The sequence below is a fragment of the Mastigoproctus giganteus genome, chromosome 9, assembly GCF_048544385.1.
Source record: "Mastigoproctus giganteus isolate SK-2022 chromosome 9, ASM4854438v1, whole genome shotgun sequence".
Classification (NCBI taxonomy): Eukaryota; Metazoa; Arthropoda; class Arachnida; order Uropygi; family Thelyphonidae; genus Mastigoproctus; species Mastigoproctus giganteus.
The window spans coordinates 132,233,355-132,256,851 of NC_143583.1; the positions used below are offsets into that span (position 1 = coordinate 132,233,355).

At 37.3% G+C, this 23,497-nt stretch overlaps 1 protein-coding gene across 2 annotated transcripts in view; it reads right to left on the reverse strand.

Moving 5' to 3' along the window:
- LOC150080740 (sodium- and chloride-dependent glycine transporter 1-like) overlaps positions 1–23,497 on the reverse strand; it is a 263,490-nt gene that overhangs the window by 167,392 nt on the left and 72,601 nt on the right. For both annotated transcript variants that reach the window (XM_090381755.1, XM_090381754.1), the window contains one exon: positions 19,557–19,755. In XM_090381755.1, the coding sequence (XP_090237881.1) occupies positions 19,557–19,737 (181 nt within the window). In that variant the 5' untranslated portion in view covers positions 19,738–19,755. The remainder of the gene's footprint in view (positions 1–19,556; positions 19,756–23,497) is intronic.

The window sequence follows — 23,497 nt, forward strand, 5'->3', positions numbered from 1 at the left end:
AAAAAACCGACCTCAGAACACACAATTTACAGACAATATATACGAAGCAATGTGGCTTTAGTAGCCATTGCTCTTAAAATCCTACTACTACAACAACAACAATTTTCCTGACAGTGAGGTAATTTTTCTTGGTGATTTTAATGTTCACAACTCCAGCTGGCTTCCATTTTCTAGTCACATGGCTCCCATCTGGTTGAGATGTTGAAGCTTTTACAATTACTAATGGCCTCACTCAGATTGTTCATTTACCTACTACAGAATACTACTAGACAATCCTAACCACACAGCCAACATTCATGATCTTTTTCTCATGAACAACCCTTCCAAGTACATAGTCAAGTGAATGTCCTCTAGGCACCTAAGATCACAACTTGGTGATGGTCTCTTCTCCAATAGAGCCTTTCTCTTATGGCCATTCTTAACCTCTTGTTGTTTGGCATTACAAGAGTGCAAAATGGGATGATCTGTGAGATTTCTATTCGTCCTTTGCGTGGTTGGATTTTAGATATTCTGATGTCAATGTTTGCTCAGATCGCATCAGGGAAATTATTCTTGTAGGGATGAAATCCTTTATTCCGCACTCCACCTTAAAATTTTGTTCTTTATCTAAACCTTAGTTTTCCAATAAATGTGCTAAGGCCATTCAAGGTAAGAATATTGCACATTGCAATTGGCTTGCATCCAAATTTCCAGCTTCATTTTCTGCCTACACAAAAGCTTGCAACAATTGCAAAGCAGTTATTAAACTAGATTTTGAAATGACTAAGAGTAGAAAACTTGCTTCTTGTCTGAATGGTAGTTGAGCATTCTGGTCTCTTGCCCAAGTTATTGGCCACAACTTCTGTCCATCTGTACTCCCACCTCTGTTAAAACCTGATGGGTCTATTGCACCCTCAGCTAAAGGTAAAGCTGATTTACTTGTATCCTACTTTTCCTCTAACTCTTTTATTGACGATTTTGGTAAAACATAATAATCATTAATCATATAATCATTTTGTATTAATGTTATATTTGTTTTAATTTCTGGAGAGTAGAATAAGGAAGTGTTCTATGTATCATATTGAGGTAAATTTCTCTTATTCTTCTACAAGTTTCCCATTTATGTACAAATTCAATGGAAAAGTTTGGTGAAACTCAAGCAGTTGCTCTTAAGATGTCAAATGCTTTTGGTCGTGTTTTGCATAAGGATATTCTAAATAAGCTTCCATCTTATGATTTGCCAACTGTTTTTGTAATTGGGTATCCAGTTTTCTCTCTGACTGCTTATGAAAGGCGATGGTAGATGGTTCTCTGTCTTCTAACTTTTTCACTAATGCTGGTGTTCCTCAAGGTTGTTCTTTCTCCCACTCTTTTCCTCTTGTCTATTAATGACCTTCCACTTACCAGAAATCCTACTATAATTTTGCTGATGATAGCACATGTAACTTTTCCCTGAACAAACAGCTTCAACTTCTTGAATGTCTGCTACCAATTCCTTAAATACTGACCTCCAGGTAATTCTCCAGTTGCGCAAAGATAACTTAGTTGATTTCAATCCTTCTAAAACTCAGTCCATTTTTATATCTTGCAAAAAGGCTTCTTCTGCTCCTCTGCTTATCTTTGATGACACTCTGCTTTCTAGGCAAAATCATATACAGTAGAACTTTGATTGTCCGTCACTCTATTTACCATCAGTCTCTGTTAACCATCACTTAACCCCACTACACCGTAATGCATTGTGATATTGGTGCCATGTGTCGCTTAGTCTTTGTATACAACTCACTGTATATGGTTGTACTTTGCCTTTTCATTCATTTTTTTAATAATTTTTATTTTGTAAACCCATTGAAATGACAGAGAAACATAAACGAGTAGTATTGGGATTATCACAAAAAACTGAAATAATCAATCGTCTAAGAAAAGGTGAAAGTGCTACAAGTATAGCATTGGTTTATGGAATAGGAAGAAAACAGGAAATTATATAAAGTGTGATGCAGACAAAATTGAAATCCACATGTCGAAAATGGAAACCACTGACAGTGAGGTTAAAAGTCGTAAAACAATGAAGCTTTCTAAAAATTAACAATTGGATACTGAACAAACCATTGCAATGTTGCAATGGTTTGTTCAAAAATGTAGCCAAGGAATTCCATTTTCGGGACCTATAATAATCGAAAAAGCTATTGAAATCAATAAAAAACTAGTTAGAGATCCTTCATTCAAGGCTAGCTGAATTCAGATGGTTAGACAAAGATGGTTAAGTTTTGCCATAGTATTTGACAGTTGCCAATCCAGGGTGAGAAGCTAAGTGCAGATAACACGGAAATTTCTGTTTATCGTGAAAAACTACAGAAGGAAATAGCTGATTGAAGTTTGGTTAAAGACCAAATATACAACTGCAATGAGACTGGCCTTAATTGGAAGGCACTACCTAAAAGACAATGGCTTCAATGACTGAACATATGGCACCAGGATATAAGATGCAAAAAAGATTGCATCGCTATAATGGTATGTGCTAATGTCAGCAGTAGTCATAAATTGCCTTTGGTTGTTATAGGAAAACCAAAAAAGCTTAGATCATTTTAAAATATTAATTTAAATGCTTTGCCAATTAAATGTTTCTCACAAAACAACATGCAGATGAGCCAAGATATATTTCAAGATTGGTTTCATAAAATATTTGTACCACGCGTAAGATCACATTTGGCACGAAAAGGTTTACTGCAATATGCAATGCTACTGATGGACAATGTGCATACTCATCCCATACACATATACAATTTAAAAAGTGATGATGGAAAAATATCATGCCACTTTCTGCCAGCTAACATGACATCTCTCATTCAACTGATGGACCAAGGCGTGATTGGGAGTATGAAACGTCGTTATCACAAAATGTTCAATCAAAAACTTGTTTCGGCAGAAAATAAATTAGATTAGATAGAGTTTTGGAAAAGCTACATTATAAAAGACACAATTTTCAATGTTGCTGATGCCTAGAATGATGTTCCATTTCAAACAATACAAAGAAGCTGAAATAAGTTGTAGCCAAAAATATATTCAACTGATACAGGAACCATTCAAAAAGAAACTGAAATTTTGCAGTTATATTCAAATGTTCCTGGTTTTAAAAATATTTCAATAGAGGAAGTAAATGATTGGCTGGATATGGACAAAATCGATGTTGGATGTGAAATTTTAGACAACGATGAAATTGTGGAAAGAGTGATGACAATTTCGGATGATTCTGAAACTGAAGAAGAAGAAGAAGAAGAAGAAAAAGCTGCTGCTGATGGAACAACAAACATAATTAGTCACTCTGAAGCTGAAACTATGTTGTCAAAGTTCACTGAGTGGTTAGAGGTACAAGAAGAAGCAGATGCTACGCAAGTGTTACTTTTGGGTAAAATTTGTAACATTGCCTCCTGACTGACTTTTTTTTAGAAAAGAAATATAATTATGTAATAGTGTTTTCCTTTAAATTTCTTTAATGACATTAAAACAAAGTTGTATGTATGTAATATTGTTTTCTTTTAAATGTTTTTATGATGTTACTAGACCAACGTAAGTCAAAATATTAAAAATAGGTATGTATGTCTGTACCATGATTTTTTGATAACCTGGTAAAAAATAAATAATAATTAAAGTTTAATTAAATTTCATTAGGTTATGTATTATGTAATAAAATAAACAAGTTAGATTACCCGGTCCATTGTATATATAATGTATATATCTATTGTATCATTGTATATATCTATTATCTGTCATGGTCCAGGGTACGGGACCGAGACGGTCCCATACCCTGGCGGATAATTTAAGTTCTACTGTATCTCTATTGTGGATTAACCTGACTTTTAACTCTCTTGGCATAAGCATATTACAAATATTGCTTCCTCTGCATCGAAAAAAATGGGTTTTCTCATTTTCTCTCAGCATTAGCTTTCTTCAAAACAGATATTCACTCTGTACAAATCTCAAATCTGCCCTACCATGGAGTATTGTTCCCACACTTCGGGCAGTGCCCCATAAACTCCCTCAAGTTCTAGATTCCATTCAAAAGGAGGCAGTTAGGTTAACTAATGACATATCTCTTACAAAGGCTCTCCACTCTCTATCCCATAGATGTTTTGTTTCTGCTGCATGTCTTTTCTACAGATACTTCCATGGCACTGTTCTTCTGAATTGGCTTCTATAATTCCCTTTCTCTCTCTCTCTCTTCCAAACCAGTCCGAACACATTCTACAATCAGTAAGCCTTCTTTTACCATTCAACTTCAAATCACAGGGTCAACTTTTTTTCTTCCTCATTTAGGGTCCTGAGATGGATATCACCATTCTTCTCTTTTTTGGTGATTCCTTTACTTCTGTCTCTCTCTCTCTCTCTCTCAGGGTAACTCGGGAATTTTTTTTTTTTGGCTGGTGCAGCATAAACCTCAGGCTTCCTTGCACCATATGGCTAATAATAATATTCTTTCAACTTCTGTTTTCTGGAATAACATCTCTTCTTTTTTTTTTTTTTTTTTTTTTTATGAAAACCCCAAACACGAAAGGTATCAAAACCTATAGTACTTAGTACCGTGCATGGGTTGAAGGAGAAGTATGGGGGGAGGGGGGGGTGCCGGAAACTTTGCTCTAGAGACTAAACATGGGTTTCACCACTTCAAGCCTCCAATAAGCAAAGTGGTGGTATTTCACCGGTTGATGAAAGTCAAACTATTACTTGTAATGAGCTGCATTTGAGTTTTGTGATTCCAGCAAAAGCATTAACAAGCAACCTACAGAATCAATTGTACTAATATTTCAAGTTCTTATTAGTTTTCTTTCAACAACTGGCTATACTCCGATGTACAGGTAAGCTCAATTTTTTTATCTCCTTCTTCAAAGAAAACAAATACTGATAATAAAACCACATGTTACAATCCACTTGGGTAGGGTGACCTGGCTCCTAGTTCTGAATGTTTTGTCCTGGTGTCCCGAAAGTTTCTTTTCAGGAAGCTTAAATGTTTGGGTTTTCCAAAATTTTAAATTTTAAATATTATGGTTTATCCAGCAAGTTTTTATCATATCCAATTGCACAAATTCATTTTTAATCTCATGCCAGATAGACTAATAAGCCTTTATAAAAGGTATTTGCATTTCTAGTGTGGGAGAAAACACTTATGTGCTTAAATTCACCAGAAGCTGATTTTTAGAAATAAGAATGTCAGCTATATATGCTCTTTAACTGTTATCAGAAAAAATACAAATAATATTCTTATGGCTTCTGACAAAAAGGGAGCATCAAATTTTGAGGAGACAGATAAAGATTGCCCTTATGTGTCTGAAAGGAGACTTACTGTTTCACTGACATTTTAGAGTTTTCCTCTTAATTCCCCATGGACTGGAGGTGTGCAAATGTATCACCGATTCACAAAGAGGGTTCAAAAGGTGACACAGGTCACTATAGACCTGTTAGTTTAACTTGTGTTCCGGGGAAAATAATGGAATCACTGGTTAAAGAAGCATTGCAGGATCATCTAGACAAGACTGCAGTAATAGTTAAGACACAGCATGGGTTTGTTAAAGGGAGGTCTTGTCCGACCAATTTGATTGGATACTACGATGTGGTCACAAAGGAACTGAATGCCAAAATTAATTTTGATATCATATACTTGGATTTCAGGAAACTTTTGATACTGTTGCACATGGAAGACTGCTATACAAAATGAAGCAGTATGGCATTCAGGGCAAGTTGCTGCAATGGATAATGGGATGGTTGAGTGGGAGATGGCAGAGTGTGGTAATAAATGGACACTGCTCTATGTGGACTTATATTATTAGTGGATTCCCCCAGGGTTCGGTGCTGGGCCCATTGTTGTTTTGTGTATTAATCAATGATATTGATGAAGGTATATCAGGCTTAATGTCCAAGTTTGCAGATGATACAAAGGTTGGCAGGGTTGTTAATGACACTAAAGACATTATACTACTGCAACAGGAGCTAGAAAAGTTAGGCAGATGGGCTGAGAAGTGGCAACTAAAGTTTAACATTGACAAATGCAAAGTATTGCATATGGGTAGTAGAAACCCAAGAGAAACGTACCAAATGTGTGGTACTACACTCAGGGAAGTTGAGAATGAAAATGATCTGGGGGTAATTGTGCCGTCAGATATGAAGTTCTCTGAGTAGTGCAGACAGGCTGCCAGAACAGGTCATGGAGTTTTGTCAATGATATATAGGAAATTTGCTAGCAGAGACAAGGAGGTAATTATCCCTTTGTACAAGGTTATGGTCAGGCCACACCTTGAGCAGTGCATACAGGTGTGGAGGCCTGGTTTTAGGAAGGATGTAGAGTTGCTAGAACGAGTACAGAGAAGGGCAACAAGATTGGTGAGAGGAACAAAGGGGTGCTCTTACCAAGAGAGGCTTAAGTTCTGCAAGTTGCAGCATCTGGAGACTAGGCACCTGCGAGATGATTTGATTGAGGAGTATAAGGCCTTGAATGGTTTGAGCGGACTGAATGCTGATGGGATACTTCTGCTTGCTCAGATTAAGGACCTTAGAGGACACAGATTCAAATTGAGGAAAGACATTTGTAGAAGAGATGTGCGGAAGTTTGCCTTTAGCCAGAGGGTAGCTGATTGCTGGAGCAGACGTCCATCTGTTGTTGTGGAAGTTGATATAAATTTAAGGTTGAACCAGACAAACATTTGTAGTGACCAGATGGGTGAAATGGGAAGGGTTTTTTTTTTTTTTTTTTGGCTGATGATGTATAAGTTTGCATTCTTGCATTGTATGCCTCAACTAATGCTAATGCTAAGGTTAATAATAGAACCTACAGTACCTAGTACTGTGAATGTGTTTCAGGCCAAGAAGATAGAAGATACTTGTTAAATTTCTATAGATTTTAATTTTCAGAAAATATATTAGAAGTAAGGTTGTTCTAGAGAATAGAAGGGATAAATGAGGAAGAGAAAAAGTTGGCTCTGTGAGTTTGGATTTGGACAGTGGATGGATTCTGACTGGTTATGGTATATGTGTGAGCTGGTTTGGAAGAGACTGGGAAAATATAGATGCAAATTCAGTATATTGGCCCTCCCCATGGAAGTATCTATAGAAAAGGCATGCAGCAGTAACTGAACACTCATGAGACAGAGGGAAGAGACTTTATAAGAGATAGATTGTTAATTAATCCAACTGCTCTCTTTTGAATCGAGCCTAGAAGACTGAGAGAGGTTTTGGGGGCATCACCCCAGATGTGAGAACAATATTCCATGGTATGGTATGGTGGATTTGAGATTTGTACAGCGTGAGTAGTTGTTTAGAAGAAAGGTAATGCTGAGAGAAAAAAAGAAAACCAGCCGTTTTGATTCAGAAGATGCAATATTTGTAGCATGCTTATGCCAAGTGAGATTATGCCAAGTCTGGAAATCTGAGTGTCGTAGAAGATGAGTATAGGAGTAGTACTCTTTTTTTTTTTTTTTTTTTTTTTAAGAAATAAGATATGATTGAGTTTTAGAAGAATTGAATTTAACTAAGCTTTCTTTGCACCACTGGTGAATTAGCTGAAGACAGTTATTTAAGGAATTAGTGGTGGATATTCAAGAAGTTAAAGCAGAGCAAGGTTTCTCAAACTGGAAAGTAGAATTTAGTGTGCTATCATCAGCAAAACTATGAATAGGATTGCCAGTCAGTGGAGGGTGATTAATATCAATAGGGAAAGGAGTGGAGGAAAGACACGAACTTGGGGAACAAAGTTCAGTCCTTTCTCCCACTTTCTGCAATGAATAGTCTGAAAGAAAATATCTATATGATGAGACCGTTATTCCAAACATAATCAAAAGCCTTAGAAATGTCAAGAGCAACTGCTTGAGTTTCACCACACTTTTCCATTGAATTTGGCCAAAGCTGAGTAACATAAGTCAATATATCAGTATTGATTCCATCAATGGATCAATGTTATGGAATCCATATTGGCAATCACTGATCAGATGGAAAGTTTAAAGATAGTTTTAAGAGTTAGTGGTTGATGGATTTCCTCATTTATTTGAAAAGTAATTATTCATAATTTATTGAACAATATGTCCTCTTTTATAAATAGTTTTGTTTTATTTTTACAGTACATGTCACTAAACATGCAAAGTTCTCACTGTCTCAGTGTTTTCTTTTTTTTTTAATTGTTCTGGATTTTTGGATTTAAATCTCATTTTTCTTCTGTGAAGAAAAATGAGCTTTAAAGCCAAAACAGTTGCCAGCATTTGGTCAGCCCACTTTTGGGTGAAAAAGTAAGGTGTTTTAAATAATGTCTATAGCCAACAAGGAGTTTCATTATCTGTCTTGAAACAAAAATATGCCACAATGGAAACTGAACACTTTTAAAATGTGCAACTTTTAGAATTAAGCATATGGTGGCATATATCTGTTATAGATAAAGCATGCCATGTACAATTGATTTTTACTGAATATGCCTGATCTTAACCCTAGAATACCTTGTTAAATTTACAGTCAAATTTTATTACAGTTAAATTTGCTTTGTCAAATTTACAGTGCAGCCAGGGGCGGACTTTGGCCTAGGCAACTGCCTAGGGCCCATAAAACAGTTTTATTATACATTTTTTCATTATTTTATTTGAAATAAATTTATAATGCTCCGCTTGTTTCGTGCCGATCAATCAAAGCATCTTTGCATGCCATGCTATCTGGTTAATCATCGTGTATACCGCGCCAGGTGCGGTATACACGATGATTCACCAGATAGTGCTAGTCACACATTGATTAGGTAGATTTAGGTAATTAATCAATGCCTTTGTTGTACATTGGTATGAACTATTTGATTTAAGTTGGCAACTTCAATAATAGAGTTCAAATGTATTTTTATATTTAGTAATAGAAGACCTTTTTTAACCCATTCAACTGTGTCCTCCATTACAATTGCTGAAAGTTGGGGCCCGAATTGAGAATCTTGCTTAGGGCCGAATTTTTCCTTAGTCCGCCACTAAGTGCAGCAATGGTCTCCGTCAATTTAAACAAATATACTGGTAAACTATAAAATTTAAAATGTATGTATTGTCATATTTCATTGTTTCATATAAAGATCATACTTTGTTAATAATTATTCCTTTCTCTCCAGTTAATGGTGTAGCATCGAGAATTTTATATATCAATAGTACTGCATTATGTTGGAAATATTAATGTATTATATTTAAATTTTGTAACTTTTATTTTTACATAAAAAGATAATTTTTTTTTTTCAATGTTTCAGAAAATATCCAGAAGTGGCATTATTTCCTTCTGATGATATTTATAAAGCTGTTGATCATTTTTTCCCTCTAACACATCTGTCTTTTGCCCATCAAGGCTGTAGAGGACACCCACCACTTATTATGAACATTGAAAGAAGCTAATATGTTGACAAAATTGAGTATAAAACTGCTCTTCAGTGTGATAACCATATAAATTAGCTTCACATATGTACACATCTGCCATCTATTATTTGTAAATAAAATTATTTATTTCCTCAAATGTATTTTTTTTATGAACAGGTTTGTAAATTTTTTAAGTGGTGGTATTAATACCTATTCATTTATCAGTAGAGTTATAGGATTAATGTGGTCAATTACAATATGTAGTTAATTAAAACTATTACTTAATATACAATTAGGGTGATGAAATCTGATAAAAACAGCAAGATAAGAAAAATTAAAAGCTTAAAGAAACGAGTGAACTAATTCCTAAATTTCAAAGTTTTTCCTTATACATTTACTCTTATATTCCAATACATTTGGCACCTCCGTAGCCAGGTGGGAAGGAGCAGCAGTGCGTAGCACACACACTTCTTGATTAGACCGGGGTTAGAGCCCATCACCACCAAATACAGAGGATGCGGAGAGGTCAGGGAATGACCACTGCATATCCCGGAGCAATATGGCCTTAGTTGCTAATGCTCCTAAAAACCACCAACAACAACAACAACCAATACATTTACTTTTTTCATCCCAAACTCAGAGCCAGTCCTTGTGTTGGGGGGGGGGGAGAAGCCAATGTATCTTGAGCCACCAAGCACACAACTCAATAGCCACCTCTTTATATCTTCCCATCCTCATCTTCACCTCCCATATCAACCACCTCCTCTTAATTAATCAGTCCGAGTTTCCCTCAATCTCCCTGTGGGACCCCTACTCTTCAACTTTTCTCCCGTCACACCCTTCATCAATCCCTATGTCCAATACAATTTCTCTTCTGCCTTCTGATTATTTCATTCAAACTCTTCTCATCCACTCTTCTGAAAATGCCCCCACTTTATCATTTCTCACTTTATCAATCCATCTTATCTTTTCCATCCTCCTCCACACCCACATCTTCTGTTCTCAAGGTTCGTGTCTCTGGTCCTTAAATTTCAAATTTAATTTATTTAAAAATTAAGTCCTGTAAACAAGAATAAGTGCAACATGCACAAACTGTATGTTTTTGATGCTGGGTTGAGTGGTTTATTTTTGTGCAGTTTATATTTTAAATTCATGGAAAATTTATTATTTGTATTGTTCTTGTTAAGCAGGTATATTTATTTTATTTTTTTTTAATTGAGCAAGTAGTTCAGCTGATTTCATAATGAAAGAATGAGAAATTTTCGTACCAATTTGATCAGTAGAGTTATAATTCTTTGATACTTTAATTTTATGTAATTTTCTGCATTTTTAATATTATAAGTTATTTTATAAATATTACATTATATATATATATATATATATAAAATAATGATAAAGATGAGATATAATGAAATCACAGAAAGTCTTAGTAAACAAGAAAGGTATTAAAAATGAAAAATTAAAAATATTAAACTGGATCCGGGATACTACAGAAATCGTAGAAAAAAACGGCAACCATAATGAAATATAGACAAAAATGTTATTATTAGTGTATTAGATAGGGGATCTGAACTGTCAGGAGTAATTACCATGGAAGAATTGAGTACCTGTATGCCAAAAAAAAAAAAAAAAACTACCTGAAATAAAATGCAATTAGCATAAGTATGTAAGTACTTAAAGCTATGGGAGTTAAAGTCATAGGACCCACGGCTTTAGGTACTTACATTAATTATGCTTATGTTAATTGCATTTTATTTTGGGTAATTTTTTTTTTTTTTTTTGGCATACAAGTACTCTCAATTCTTTCATGGTAATTACACCTGACAGTTCAGCTCCCCTACCTAATACACTGATAATCTATATATATAGCCAAAATTTTATTAGTTATATATATATTTACGTATGCAATCCATAACTAAATATTTAATTTTTCAAGATTTTGTCTCAGACTAGGCAACAAAGGTTGGGAGGAAAGATAGAACATTTTTGTAGGTCCTTAGGTCATAGGACAGAGTATCTTACTACTCTGTGGGTCATAAAACAGTGTTACATTATTGGACCAAACTCCACTTAACAGTACACCCTTCAAAATGGCGACGAGAAGCGGGGGAAAGCAGTGATTGACAGGTTGTAACTCCGCCCATTCATTTCGTCCCCCTCTTCGTTTCAGGCGGATGTCACGTGACACGATGTCATTGTAGCGAAGCGGTAAATGCGAAATTCGTATCGTTTCGTAGTCACGTTTACTGGTTATGTTCGCGTGTTACCTTGTGTCTCTCTGAGTTAACGAAAAGTGAAAGTTGGAAATATTCATAAATTGTTCATATTTTTCCTTTAACATCTTTTTAATTACCGTAAGTGCCCAGAAAATTAATATTAGGTTAGCTTACCCACGTGGTTCCTCGCGTCGTCCTGAAGTTTGTCGTGTATCTCGTTCCATCCTGCAGGTAAACTGTTTCGTTGTTTTTTGCTGTCGCGAGCCCGCATGCCAGGACTGAAGAGGTGAGTTTTCTTTTCCCATCTCTTTTTCCAAAAAAAAAATCTATTGGCATATTGGGTATATACAAAAAGGAATTTTATTGTTAATTGCACTTGTTATTTTAGTGAAAAGAGGTTATATTTTTACGCGACTTCGGGAGGGTTTCAAGCAAAAACCCCTATTTTTGTTTCTTGTTTAAAAAAAAAAAAAAAATGGTGTTTCTTTTTAAATTTTTCTTCGTTTTAACTCTGAGATGTTATTTTACGTGACATTTCGTTTCCCCGGAATAAATCGTATTTCTGTTACTTGCTGCACCGAAAAAAAATGCCGTTTTGCCGTTAATTTTGTTTTTCAGCTCCGACGTACTGTTGTCACGTGACATTCGCCACGTGCAGTCATCGAGAGGAAACGCAGTGAGTGGGCGGAGTTATGAATCGGACGTCACTGCTTTCTCCCTCTTCTACTCGACGCCATTTTGTAAGGGGTACCGTTCTCTGAAGTCTTACCCATTATTGATATCTCTAATTTCTTATCACTTACTGTACATTTTTCAAATGTAGGATTTCGTGTCTGATGAACTATGTTTATATTTAGTTTAAATTTTTTTTGTTATTTATTTATTATTATTACTTTTTTATATTTAATACGAGCGAACATCCGACACTATTATTACATGACTAAACTAATACTGTATTAGGTTTTACATGGTTGCAATAATTAAATACTGTATTAGGGAATTTATGAAAATATATAACATATTATAAGAATAATGACGAAAAATCGAATATTACTAAAATCGGATATCATAAAAAGTCAACTTGAAACTATACAGTACTGTACTTTGTTACCAACTAGTTGTGAGCTGGGGGGGGGGGATTAAAACATCCGATTCGTGAGCGGACTCGGCAGTGCTTATTACCCCTAGAAACCAATATAACTTAGATGTGTGAAAAATTGGTTAGGTTGGGAAATAAGCACTTCCACTTGTGAACTCAGCCTGAAACAGTTCACACAAGGGGAAGGTTCAAACCCAAGGTCCCGCATTTCTTTTGTTTATACGCCAGGACAAGATAGAGATAATACAAGAAGCAGCACTATATTTAGCAGTCATGTGAGCGTGAACCATATAAAGCACCCCTGGTCATTCAAAGTGCGTGTACTTATGCACCTTAGAACATGCCCACAGCTAACGCAACCTCAGGGCCCTGATTTACAATTGTTACCACTCTAGAAAATAGGTTTTCTTCATTAAATACGGTATGCAAAACTAATGAATCAAAAGAAATAATCATAAAATTACACTGTAATAATACAATGTTATTTATTGTCCCAATTGTATATTCGTTAAAAGATATATAACATTTATTTCCTGGTTTCGTTTTGCTATCCCTGAGGTTGTTGTAGGACTCATCTGCGACTTAGACCATATTTTTCACCTTATGTATATCATCTCAGTAAATTGCGTCTATTCTATAGTCGATTTGCCTGTTTTGCTGGACGAAAAACCTGAATTTCTAGGAGATGAAACCATGCTACTCTCGCCTGAGACCAACTAACTCAGCCGCGAAAAACGCCCATAAACATACTTCACGTCATCGACGGGATTCAAACTCGAGTTTTTTCCACCGTTATAGGATGGACAGCGATTATACCAACTATTCTACCTGCAAGGGTTATCCCTAAGGTCATATTGATATGTCACATTGAAATTCCTCTAGTGATCGACAGGATTGAAACCCAGGGCTCTCCAAACATGCCCATGTCAAGGAGATCATTTCACAAGATTGAGAGAGTACTAGAATTACCATGTTCATTAATCATGCTTTCTCCCGGAAACTTGGGTTTTTTGTCCAGCAAAACAGAAAATCGACCATAGAATACACGCAATTTACAGACAGTATACACGGAGCAATATATAGCCTTAGTCGCTGATGCTCCTAAACCCTACAACAACATTAGTCACTGGGGCTTAATCCACGTTCACTCAAAGTGCATGCACTTTGAGTGAACCATTGCGTACACCATTTTGCTACGGCGGCTTATTTTTAAAGTCACTTTCAGAATTTTGAGTAGCGTGACCTAAATTATAATAAAAAAGGGGCATTCTACAGAAATGATGGCAAAGCAATACCTGGGACTGCACACTGCACATGAGAATTTCGAACACGTGACTTCCACATAAGTTATTTTAGCAACATTAGAGCCACCCGAAACCCAATTCATCTGCCCATGTGTAATATATCCATAAACTGCACGTATTCTGTGGCAGATTTGCCTGTTTTGCTGAATTTAAAAACCGATTTTCCAGGGAGGAAAACATTGCTGTCCACTCCTGAGACCGACTAACTAAGCCACGGAGGACGAAAAAAAGTCGAATTTCTTCGCAACATTGACAGAATCTCGGGCTTTTTCCATCCGGTGGAAGGACTGTGATTATACCAACTGTGCTACTCATTAAGATTACAGAACAAAATAATTACAGGATACATCAAGTGTGATGAAGAACTGAGATTAGTCGTTGTTATTACTAAACAAGAATAGCTTCTTCAGTACAACATACAAAGAGAAGTGAGGGGGGCTTGCAATATTTTGTTGTTACAGAAAAGCATATTAACTCCGGAGGACAAGAACAATTTAGGAATAAAACAAACAAAAACTCATAATTTATAGGTTATATTTACAGATAACAATTTCGCAATATTACCTCTACAAAATATTCCACTTTAATAGTACAGAGCAAAATGCATATATGGTTGCTAATTCAGAGTTGTGAACCAGTTGATAATGGTTAATACCTCTGAAAATTAGAACTTATTTGGGAATTATTCTTTAAAAATACGCTCTAGAAAGAAGAGGGGGAAATCTAATGGTTTAGAACAGTGGTTTCCGAACTACTGAGATCTATGGACCCCTTCAAAATTGAAAACAAGGTTTACGGTGTGTGTGTATATATATATATATATATATGTGTGTGTGTGTGTGTATATATATACACACACACACACACAGGGTGATTCACTACCAGTGTGACAAACTTCCAGGAGGTGTAGGGGGCACAAAGATGAATCGGAATCACACAGCATTGCAGGGTCCGAAATGCCTTCGTCATGAGGGAGGTCGCGTGAACAAAGAAGCAAAGAACAGAACAGAAGCAGCAACTCGTTAGTGTAAGAGAAATCATTTTAATGACAAGTTTTACATTGGCAAAAAGCCATGCTACAGAAGGTGTTCGAAAGTTCGACCAGAAGCAGTCAAACAGGCTTCACAGTGCCGCCGCATGGAATCCCTAGCGTTCTGGAAGATTCCTGGCATGTCTCGAATCTCCCTGGCAGCTACAGAGATGTGAGCGACGAGGTCTTCAACTGAATCAACGGGGGTCTCGTACACCAGTGTCTTCATTTGACCCCAGCAGAAGATGTCCAGGCATGATAGGTCTGGCGATCTAGTAGGCCAATGAACCGGACCACCACGACCTATCCAATGCTGTCCAAATGTAACGTTTAGGTGTTGGCGGATGTCATTGGTGTAATGTGGGGGAGCCCCATCATGCTGGAACCACATTGAGCGGCACAACAACTGAGGAACATGTGCTTCTTCAATAAGTTCGGGCAGAAGAAAGAAATTTTGGTGAAATTAATTAAATTATGGCAGGACCGTTGGGATTCCAGTAGTACTGGTAGAGTAACTTATTTATTTATACCTAGTGTGGAATTTAATTTTAATAAAAAATTGCATCGCTGGTTTTATCCAAGTATGGAATGCTCATATTTGATTACGGGGCATGGTTCCTTAAAAAGTAAGTTGCATCAGTTTAGTGTAGTGGAAGATCCTTACTGTGTTTGTGGAAGGTTGGAAACATGGGATCATATCTTATATGAATGCAATTTGTATGATGAATTTAGATTAGACTTATTTAATTTGGTACCTAATTTTATTAGGGGTTCTGAATTAATTTGGCTGTCTAATGAAAGGAATTTTGTTGAATTTCAACGGTTTTGCAGGTTGACATTTAATAAAAGGAGGAGTATACATGTTGTTACTAATACTGACTAAAGACCTGTTTTTTTTTTTTTTTTTTCCCCTCCTCTGGATGGATAGGCATTCTGTCTTGGAGGCGGGGAGAATTTTTTTTTTTTGGCTGGCCTTGTGGAATGACCATGAGGTGGGATTGTTGCACTCACTAGTAAGATGTATTCTCCTAGTTGGTGCTTTTTTTTTTTTTTTTTTTTGCTGGCTCTTGGGTGTGGGCACCCCAGGAGCGGGACTGCTGGCACCCACCAGTCTTGCACCCTTACTGGTAGGTGCGGGATTTAGGTGCAATATGCACAGCCAGAGTTAATAGATCCAGGCATAGCTCCTCGTGCCAGGGATGGGCACCAGGTGGTAATTGCCCAATGGACTATCACCTGGTGGCAGAGTAGCCTGTTTGACTTATAACACATTACACACACTTACACTAACAGGCCATTATGAGAATATGATATTATATGATAAATTGGTGGAGATGGATGTATGTCCGGGTGCCACCCTTCGACAGTTAAATACATACATACATACATACAATAAGTTCGGGCAGGACTTGCTGTAGAACGATCAAGTATGCCCTACCGTCCAGATGAGGGGGCAGAAGGTACGGTCCAATGAGGTGGTCTCCAACAATGCCGGCCCAAACATTGACAGAGAAATGGCATTGAGTTGCACATGTTCCCGTACCATGGGGGTTCTCCAAAGCCCACAAATGGGCGTTATGTTGATTGAAGGTTCCCTCTCTTTTGAAACTTGGCTCATCCTTGAACAATACGGACGCAGCAAATGCACTGTCTGCCGCACTCTGTTGAAGAAACCAAGTAGCAAAAGTCATTTGGTTTGTTGACTCATTTGGTATGAACTCATTTGGTTTGTTGACAGTATCCTCCATACAGTGGATTGGGAAATACCCAATTATTGGCCTATCGCTCAAGTACTCGTACTCGGATTGCCTTCTGCAAGACATAGGACATTCTCCTCATTGTCTGGCGTCCTCGTCATTCGTTCTCGATTCATGGTACCTCTCGTGAAAAAAACCAGTCTCACGTAACCTTCAGTGCACACGTGCAAAAATCGTATGATGAGGAGCACGCCTGTGTGGGAAACGTTCCTGGTACAAGCGCAGAGCAGCGCGCCCATCACAGTCCGCAGCTCCATACGCGAGGTGCATGTCAGCCAGTTCAACGTTTGAATACTCATCCATCCTACTGCCTCGGGAACCGGTTCGCAAATGCTGACTTCCAGCGGGATCGCTGTTCACGTGACCTCCTGTTCAATGCCCTCTACTGCACGACGAAGGCATTTCGGACCCTGTAATGCTATGTGATTCCGATTCGTTTTTGTGCCCCCTACACCTCCTGTAAGTTTGTCGCACTGGTAGTGAATCACCCTATATATATATATATATATATATACATACACACATATATATACACGTATGTTTCTGTGTGTGTGTGTATGTATATGTATGCACACTGAGTTTTCTGAAAAGAAAATTCAAAGTTTTATGTTTAAAACAACTCAACTTTATTCTTATTTTTACATAAATATATAATAACTTTATCTATCATCAATTTGCTATACATAGAACGAATAATTTGACCAGATCAGTTCCAGAGGATCGTTTCGCGGACCCCAGTTCAGGAATCGCTGGTTTAGAAAACCAATACCTAGTCCATACTTGTTTGTAAAAGTAACTATCACGCCTCCATAACCTGTTAATTAAAGATACGAAATTTCACCTGATTTGAGCAGCCGGGCGCGGAACCTGCCATACAATAATTAATCATAACTGAAGGCATTTAAAGGGCCAACCTACCAAGCTGCGCAAGATTTGCTTTAATAACTGAGTTCTTCAGTTGAAATATTCTAACCATTTGATCACCAGCTGTTTTGACTTCATCTTTTCAAACCTTGTCTTAACCCAGTTCAAAAACCAATGGTCCAATGCCTCAAGTTTTTGAAAGTAAGATTAGCAACTCATGTTGAAACAGAGGAAACATAAAGAATGAACGGATGAACAAACATAATGAAAAACACGAATAATATTTTGAGTAGCATTTGAGTTGTTGGAACTGTTTCTGTTTCAACAGCTAAACAAATTTAGTAGATTACAATATGAGAGATTCAACATGAGAAACAAAATTAAATTTGGAGTCAAAAATGATTCCAAGATCTTTATGTGACTTTGCACTTCGAATCGCAAACTTTAACTGATTTACCAGTTTGAAGGGGAATCTCTTATTAGAAATTTGAAGATGCTCAGATTTAGCAGGATTTATTGACAGATTAATGCTTTTTAAGGAGGAAAATTCCTTTTCCATTTGACAAAGAACAATTTCACTGACTATTGCAAATGCTGTAGAGACGTTGTAGCAGATATTTTAATTTATCTGCACAAGACGTAACATTTTCATGACGCTGAAGGAAAGGTCGAAACGTTCCAACAAAAAGCACGGCAGAAAGTAACCCCTTGTGGAATGCCAGAGTTAACTAAAATAACATTCTATGATCTATTTAGGTTGGTGTAAGGATCCAGTTGGAGAGGAGTTTATGGAGCTGTAAAGCCGACCGGGCTAGCCGAGTGGGTAAAGTACCTCCCCGGCAACCCAAAGGTCGCGGGTTCGATTCCCGCCTCGGGCTTGGATCAAAGTACTGCAAAAACCTTGGGAGGTGCAATATGGCCACAGAAGCCGATGCGCCAACAACTACCAAAAAAAAAAAAAAAAAAAATGGAGCTGTATGACCCCACTTGGGGGGGGGGGTGCTAGACAGTATGTCCCTAGCCCGGCTTCATGTGATAGGGATGGAAACGAGCTTGAGCTGACTTTTCGTCGTTAGCTAGGCTAAGTGGCCAGTCACACATAACCAACATAACATGACACTGCATTATGATACCCACACTACACTACATTGATTGGCCTATATCTGTACGGTAGCACGGAGTTGCCATGGTTTGGTCGGTGTCGCAAACCACAATAGATAAATAAAATATATATATATATATATATGATAAATTTGAAAGTACAGGATTAGGCTGACCTCTAACTTATTTGAATATTGTAGAAAATCGATGTTTTGATTTTGATCAAAATCAGAGAACAAAGTTATTTTGGTACCACCAGTGAAAATCACCAGTGGTTGCCATTGCAAAAAGGGAATGATTTATTCCATTCAAGGACGAAAAAAAAACTGAAAAGCTTTTCGAACAGTAGCCAACTAAGTTTATTTTAGGTTTCTTTGAATTTTGTAAGATTTTCAATATGCAGAACAGGAAAAGTGACCATGGATTATATGTAATTTACAAAAATAATATGCTGTTACTTTGTGTACAATGCTAAAATAATGTAACAACTGTAATATTAAACAATGTAATACAACAAATGTAGTACAATACGTTTATCTTAGGTACAATGGAAGTTGGAAGACAAAATATATATATATATATATATATATATATATATATATATATCGAACCCACGTTTATCTCCTTTAATAATTCGTCTAATTCTTTGAATTTATTCGACCTAGCCAACTCCGCAACATCAGATAGTAGGAAGTAGTTTAGTAAAGTCTCTACAAATTACTTTGTATTCCTTGCAAATATGCAAGGATGAATTTTTTATTATTTACTTTATTTGAAATGGCAAATTGTCAATAGATGGAGAAATAATATGCATAGAGTAGGTTTTGTAAATTCAGTATTCAAGCTTTGGTTTTCTTCTTACCTCCTCCGTTCCTATAACACAGGTAAGGAAACCGCCATATGTTGCCCAGACCTACAGCGTAACTAAGACACGATAGAAGAAACTCCACTCCACTCGACCAGTTGCCTCTCTCTTTGTTTTCATCCACATCTTGAGATTTTGTGATCACCACTTCTGGGATATCCAGTTGTGGGGGTGGCATAGCTACCGATCGGTTTTCCTAAATGAACAGTAACAAGAGCATTTTATAAACTCAAATAGTTTTTTAATAAATTTTACACAATCAAAATTAGTATCGACTAAATTCTAAACATTGTTCAGTGTGTGCTATTTTGAATGCAATACAATGCGATTTTTATTTGTCAGAAATTTGTTTACATAAAAAATTTGATAAGGAAATTAAAATTCCTTGTCAACAAGTTGCAATACAAACAATTAAGATTTTTCTAAACATGTTACTGAATAAGATCCACTTCAAAAAAAAAAAAAAAACAGAAAGAAGTGAATCATTACAAGCAGAACATTTCACCTTATAAAATAATATAACATACAAAATTAATGAACTGGATCATTAAAATTTCCTAATTAAATATTTTAGGTGGAAAATAGAATAATTTCTCCTAAATCAAAAAGCAACATTTACCAAAATTTGTTCGGGATTCCATGTAGAGTAATACAATTACTCTTAATAATAATAATGATGAAGGGGCGCGATTAGCCCAGTGACACTGGACCACTAATGTGATGGACCCAAGGTCGAATCCGGATTTTGGTAGAGGAGTCAGTTCGAAAAGTCGGAGACACTCTCCCACGGATGACAGTGGAGCGAATGGCGCCATCTTTCATAAGAACAAAAAAAACAGATCTGAAGGAGGAAGAGGAACAGTAAGTACAAGAATTACAACCAAATCACCACCAGCCTGGAAGATATGGCTACAGCAAAAAATACAAGCGCTAAGAGCGAAGATAGGCCCACTGATCCATTACCAATGGGATAACAGATATAAGAAGCTTATCAGGAAAGAGAAGACCATCCTCAAACAGCACAACAAACACGAAACATATAAACAGAGAATCAAAGAATATCTGTTTGCCCTTAAGCAGAATCTCTTTGCACTCAATGAGAGACTTCGTCGTTTTGGGAGAGTGCCCAGAGGAAAACAAATAGGATATTTGATGAAAACCAGAGAGCCTTCTACAAACTATTATATTAGAGCCACCCATAATTTCTTATATATGCCCATATATGTATTATATCTAAATTGCGTGTGTTCTCTGGTCAATTTACCTGTTTTGCTGTACCAAAAAAAAAAAAAACATTTCTGGAGGGGAAAAAATCTTTATCTACGCCGGAAACCTACTAACTCGGCCATAGAGTGAAAAAAGCCCAAGGTTCCTCGTGTCATCGACGGGATTCGAACTCTGGCCTTTTCCACCCAGTATGGGAAGGATGGTGACAATATTATTATTATTAGCCATATGGTGCAAGGAAGCCTGAGGCTTATGCTGCACCAGCCAAAAAAATATATATATTCCCGAGTTACCCTGAGAGAGAGAACAGAGATTGACAGAAGTAGAAAGGAATCACCAAGAAAAGAAGAATGATGATATCTAGCTCAGGACCCTGGGTGTGCCAAGCCCATACTCACCAGATGTGAGCCCCTGGAGCTACCGCGCAGACAGAGCCTTCTACAGAAAAATTGGAAAAGGCAACGGTCACCCTAACCAGAAGGCGCTCGAGGAGTTCTGGCGTAGCCTGTGGTGCTGCGAAGTTAGCCATAACAGCCATACCCTCTGGATAGACCAAGAATGGAAGAAAACTAAGGATATACAAGAAATGATAGATTGGGAGATTCAGGAGAAATAAATACAACAGCCCATCAGGAAGTTCCACAACTGGTGAACCCTAGAAATAAAAAAAAAGGGTAAACTGCAGTCATTATCAACCCACTGCAGGATGGGAGCCTCCTCAACAATTCATGCTGAGGGAAATGGACAATAATCTGCCACGCTGGTCCAGTGCAGGTTGGCAGATCGACCATATTCAGCAGTCAGGCTTGAACCCCGGTCTACTCAAAGAGCGTGTGCTATTGCATTCCCGCTCCTGACCACTCAGCTATGGATATAGACACTATAAACTACTGATACAAGAACTTCAGATGCACACACAGGCAAACAGCAAAGTAGATCACCCAGATAAAGCACCCTGACCCAATCCCTGAGTCTCTGACTCAAGGAGTAACCTATCTGAATGCTAAGGACAAAGACACCACAAACGTTTGCGCAGTAGCACAGTGGTATCGTTACCGTCCTTCCCATACCGAGTGGAAAAGGCCCGAGTTTGAATCCTGTCGATGACGCAAGGAACTTTAATGGGCTTTTTTCACTCTGTGGCTGAGTTAGTCGGTCGCAGGCGTAGATAGCAAGGGGGAAAAAAGACGCTCATTAAAGTTCCTCGTGTCATCAACAGGATTAGAACGCGGGCCTTTTCCACCCGGTGTAGGGAGGAAATGTGGCGAATTAGGACAGTGGTGCTACCATGCAGACATCCGGGAACTATATTATTTTTGTTTAAGCCACCCGAATAATTAAATTGATCTGCCGTGCTGTGTGTCTTATGTCTGTTAATTGCGTGTATTCTATAGTCGATTTGTCTGTTTTGCTGGACGAAAAACCACAGTTTCTGGGGGAAAACTTGCTATCTATGCCTGAGACCGACTAACTCAGCCACGGAGTGAAAAAAGCCCATTAAAGTTCCTTGCGTCATCGACGGAATTCGAACCCGGGCCTTTTCCACCCTGTGTGGGGAGGGCGGTGATGATGCCATTGTGCTACACGTGCAGACATCCGGGAACTATATGTAGACATGTATAGTACCTTCTGTACAGCGGCTCCAGGAACATAAGTTCATCTCTGCCATGTTACTCTGTGATGATACAAAACTCTGTAAAGCGGCCAGAAACGTGTAGTGTTATGTTTGCGTGTATTATGTGTTGTGTTGTGTTATGTTATGTTGTTTCTGGCCTCTTTGCCACCGGGCAGACGATTTCCTTGGAAGCGTGCCTGGTACCCGTCTACACCACGAGGAGGTGGGCCACAACTAGATATGTCCTTAGTCAAGTGGAGATAGACCATTACAATCTTCGTCTGCTCCGAAGTGGGTGAAGTCCTGCACCCACTGGAGATAGTGCTATACCAATGGGTGCCAGCAAATACCATACCCACAGCTACCCAAACTTAGGGTACCAGCATTCAGAAAAAATAAAAAATAAAATCATAATTAAAAAAAAAAGTTAGTTAAAAAAATAAGTAAAATAAAATAAACTAAAATAAAAATTTATAGGTAAGAGTAGAAAAAAGTAAATAAAATAAAATAAAACAGTATTAAAAAAAGAAGCAATATAAAATAAAAAATATATATAGATACAAAGTAAAAAAAGAAATTACTAATAAAATAAATAAAATGAAGCTGAAGTAAAAAAATAAATAAATAAAATAATAAAAAAATTATAAATAAAAGTAAGAAGGTAAAAAAATAATCCGGAAACTATAGAAATACATCGCCAAGGAGCCCGGAGTGTCAGATGACACATCTCGACGAACCCCTCTGGCCCCAGAAACGATCTAACACATCACCGCAGATGGAATACACTGATAGGCACGAACAGATCGCCAAGATAATACATCAAAAGCTAGCAAGGAAATACCAGTTGATCAAAAAAAGTGTATCGTGTTACAAGTATGAACCCCAGGACATACAAGGGTCGTCTAGAGAACACATACAGGAACTCTAGAAAGTCGCGATCCTAAACACCTGTAGGATAGTCAGAGAGTTCCTGGATCAACAATAACACCAGATATAATAACCGCCCTGTGCACTTAGTACTAGTACCCGTCACGGGGTGGAACCACTCTTCCATTAGGAAGAAATAAAAAAATAATAATACCATAAGGAGAAGAAA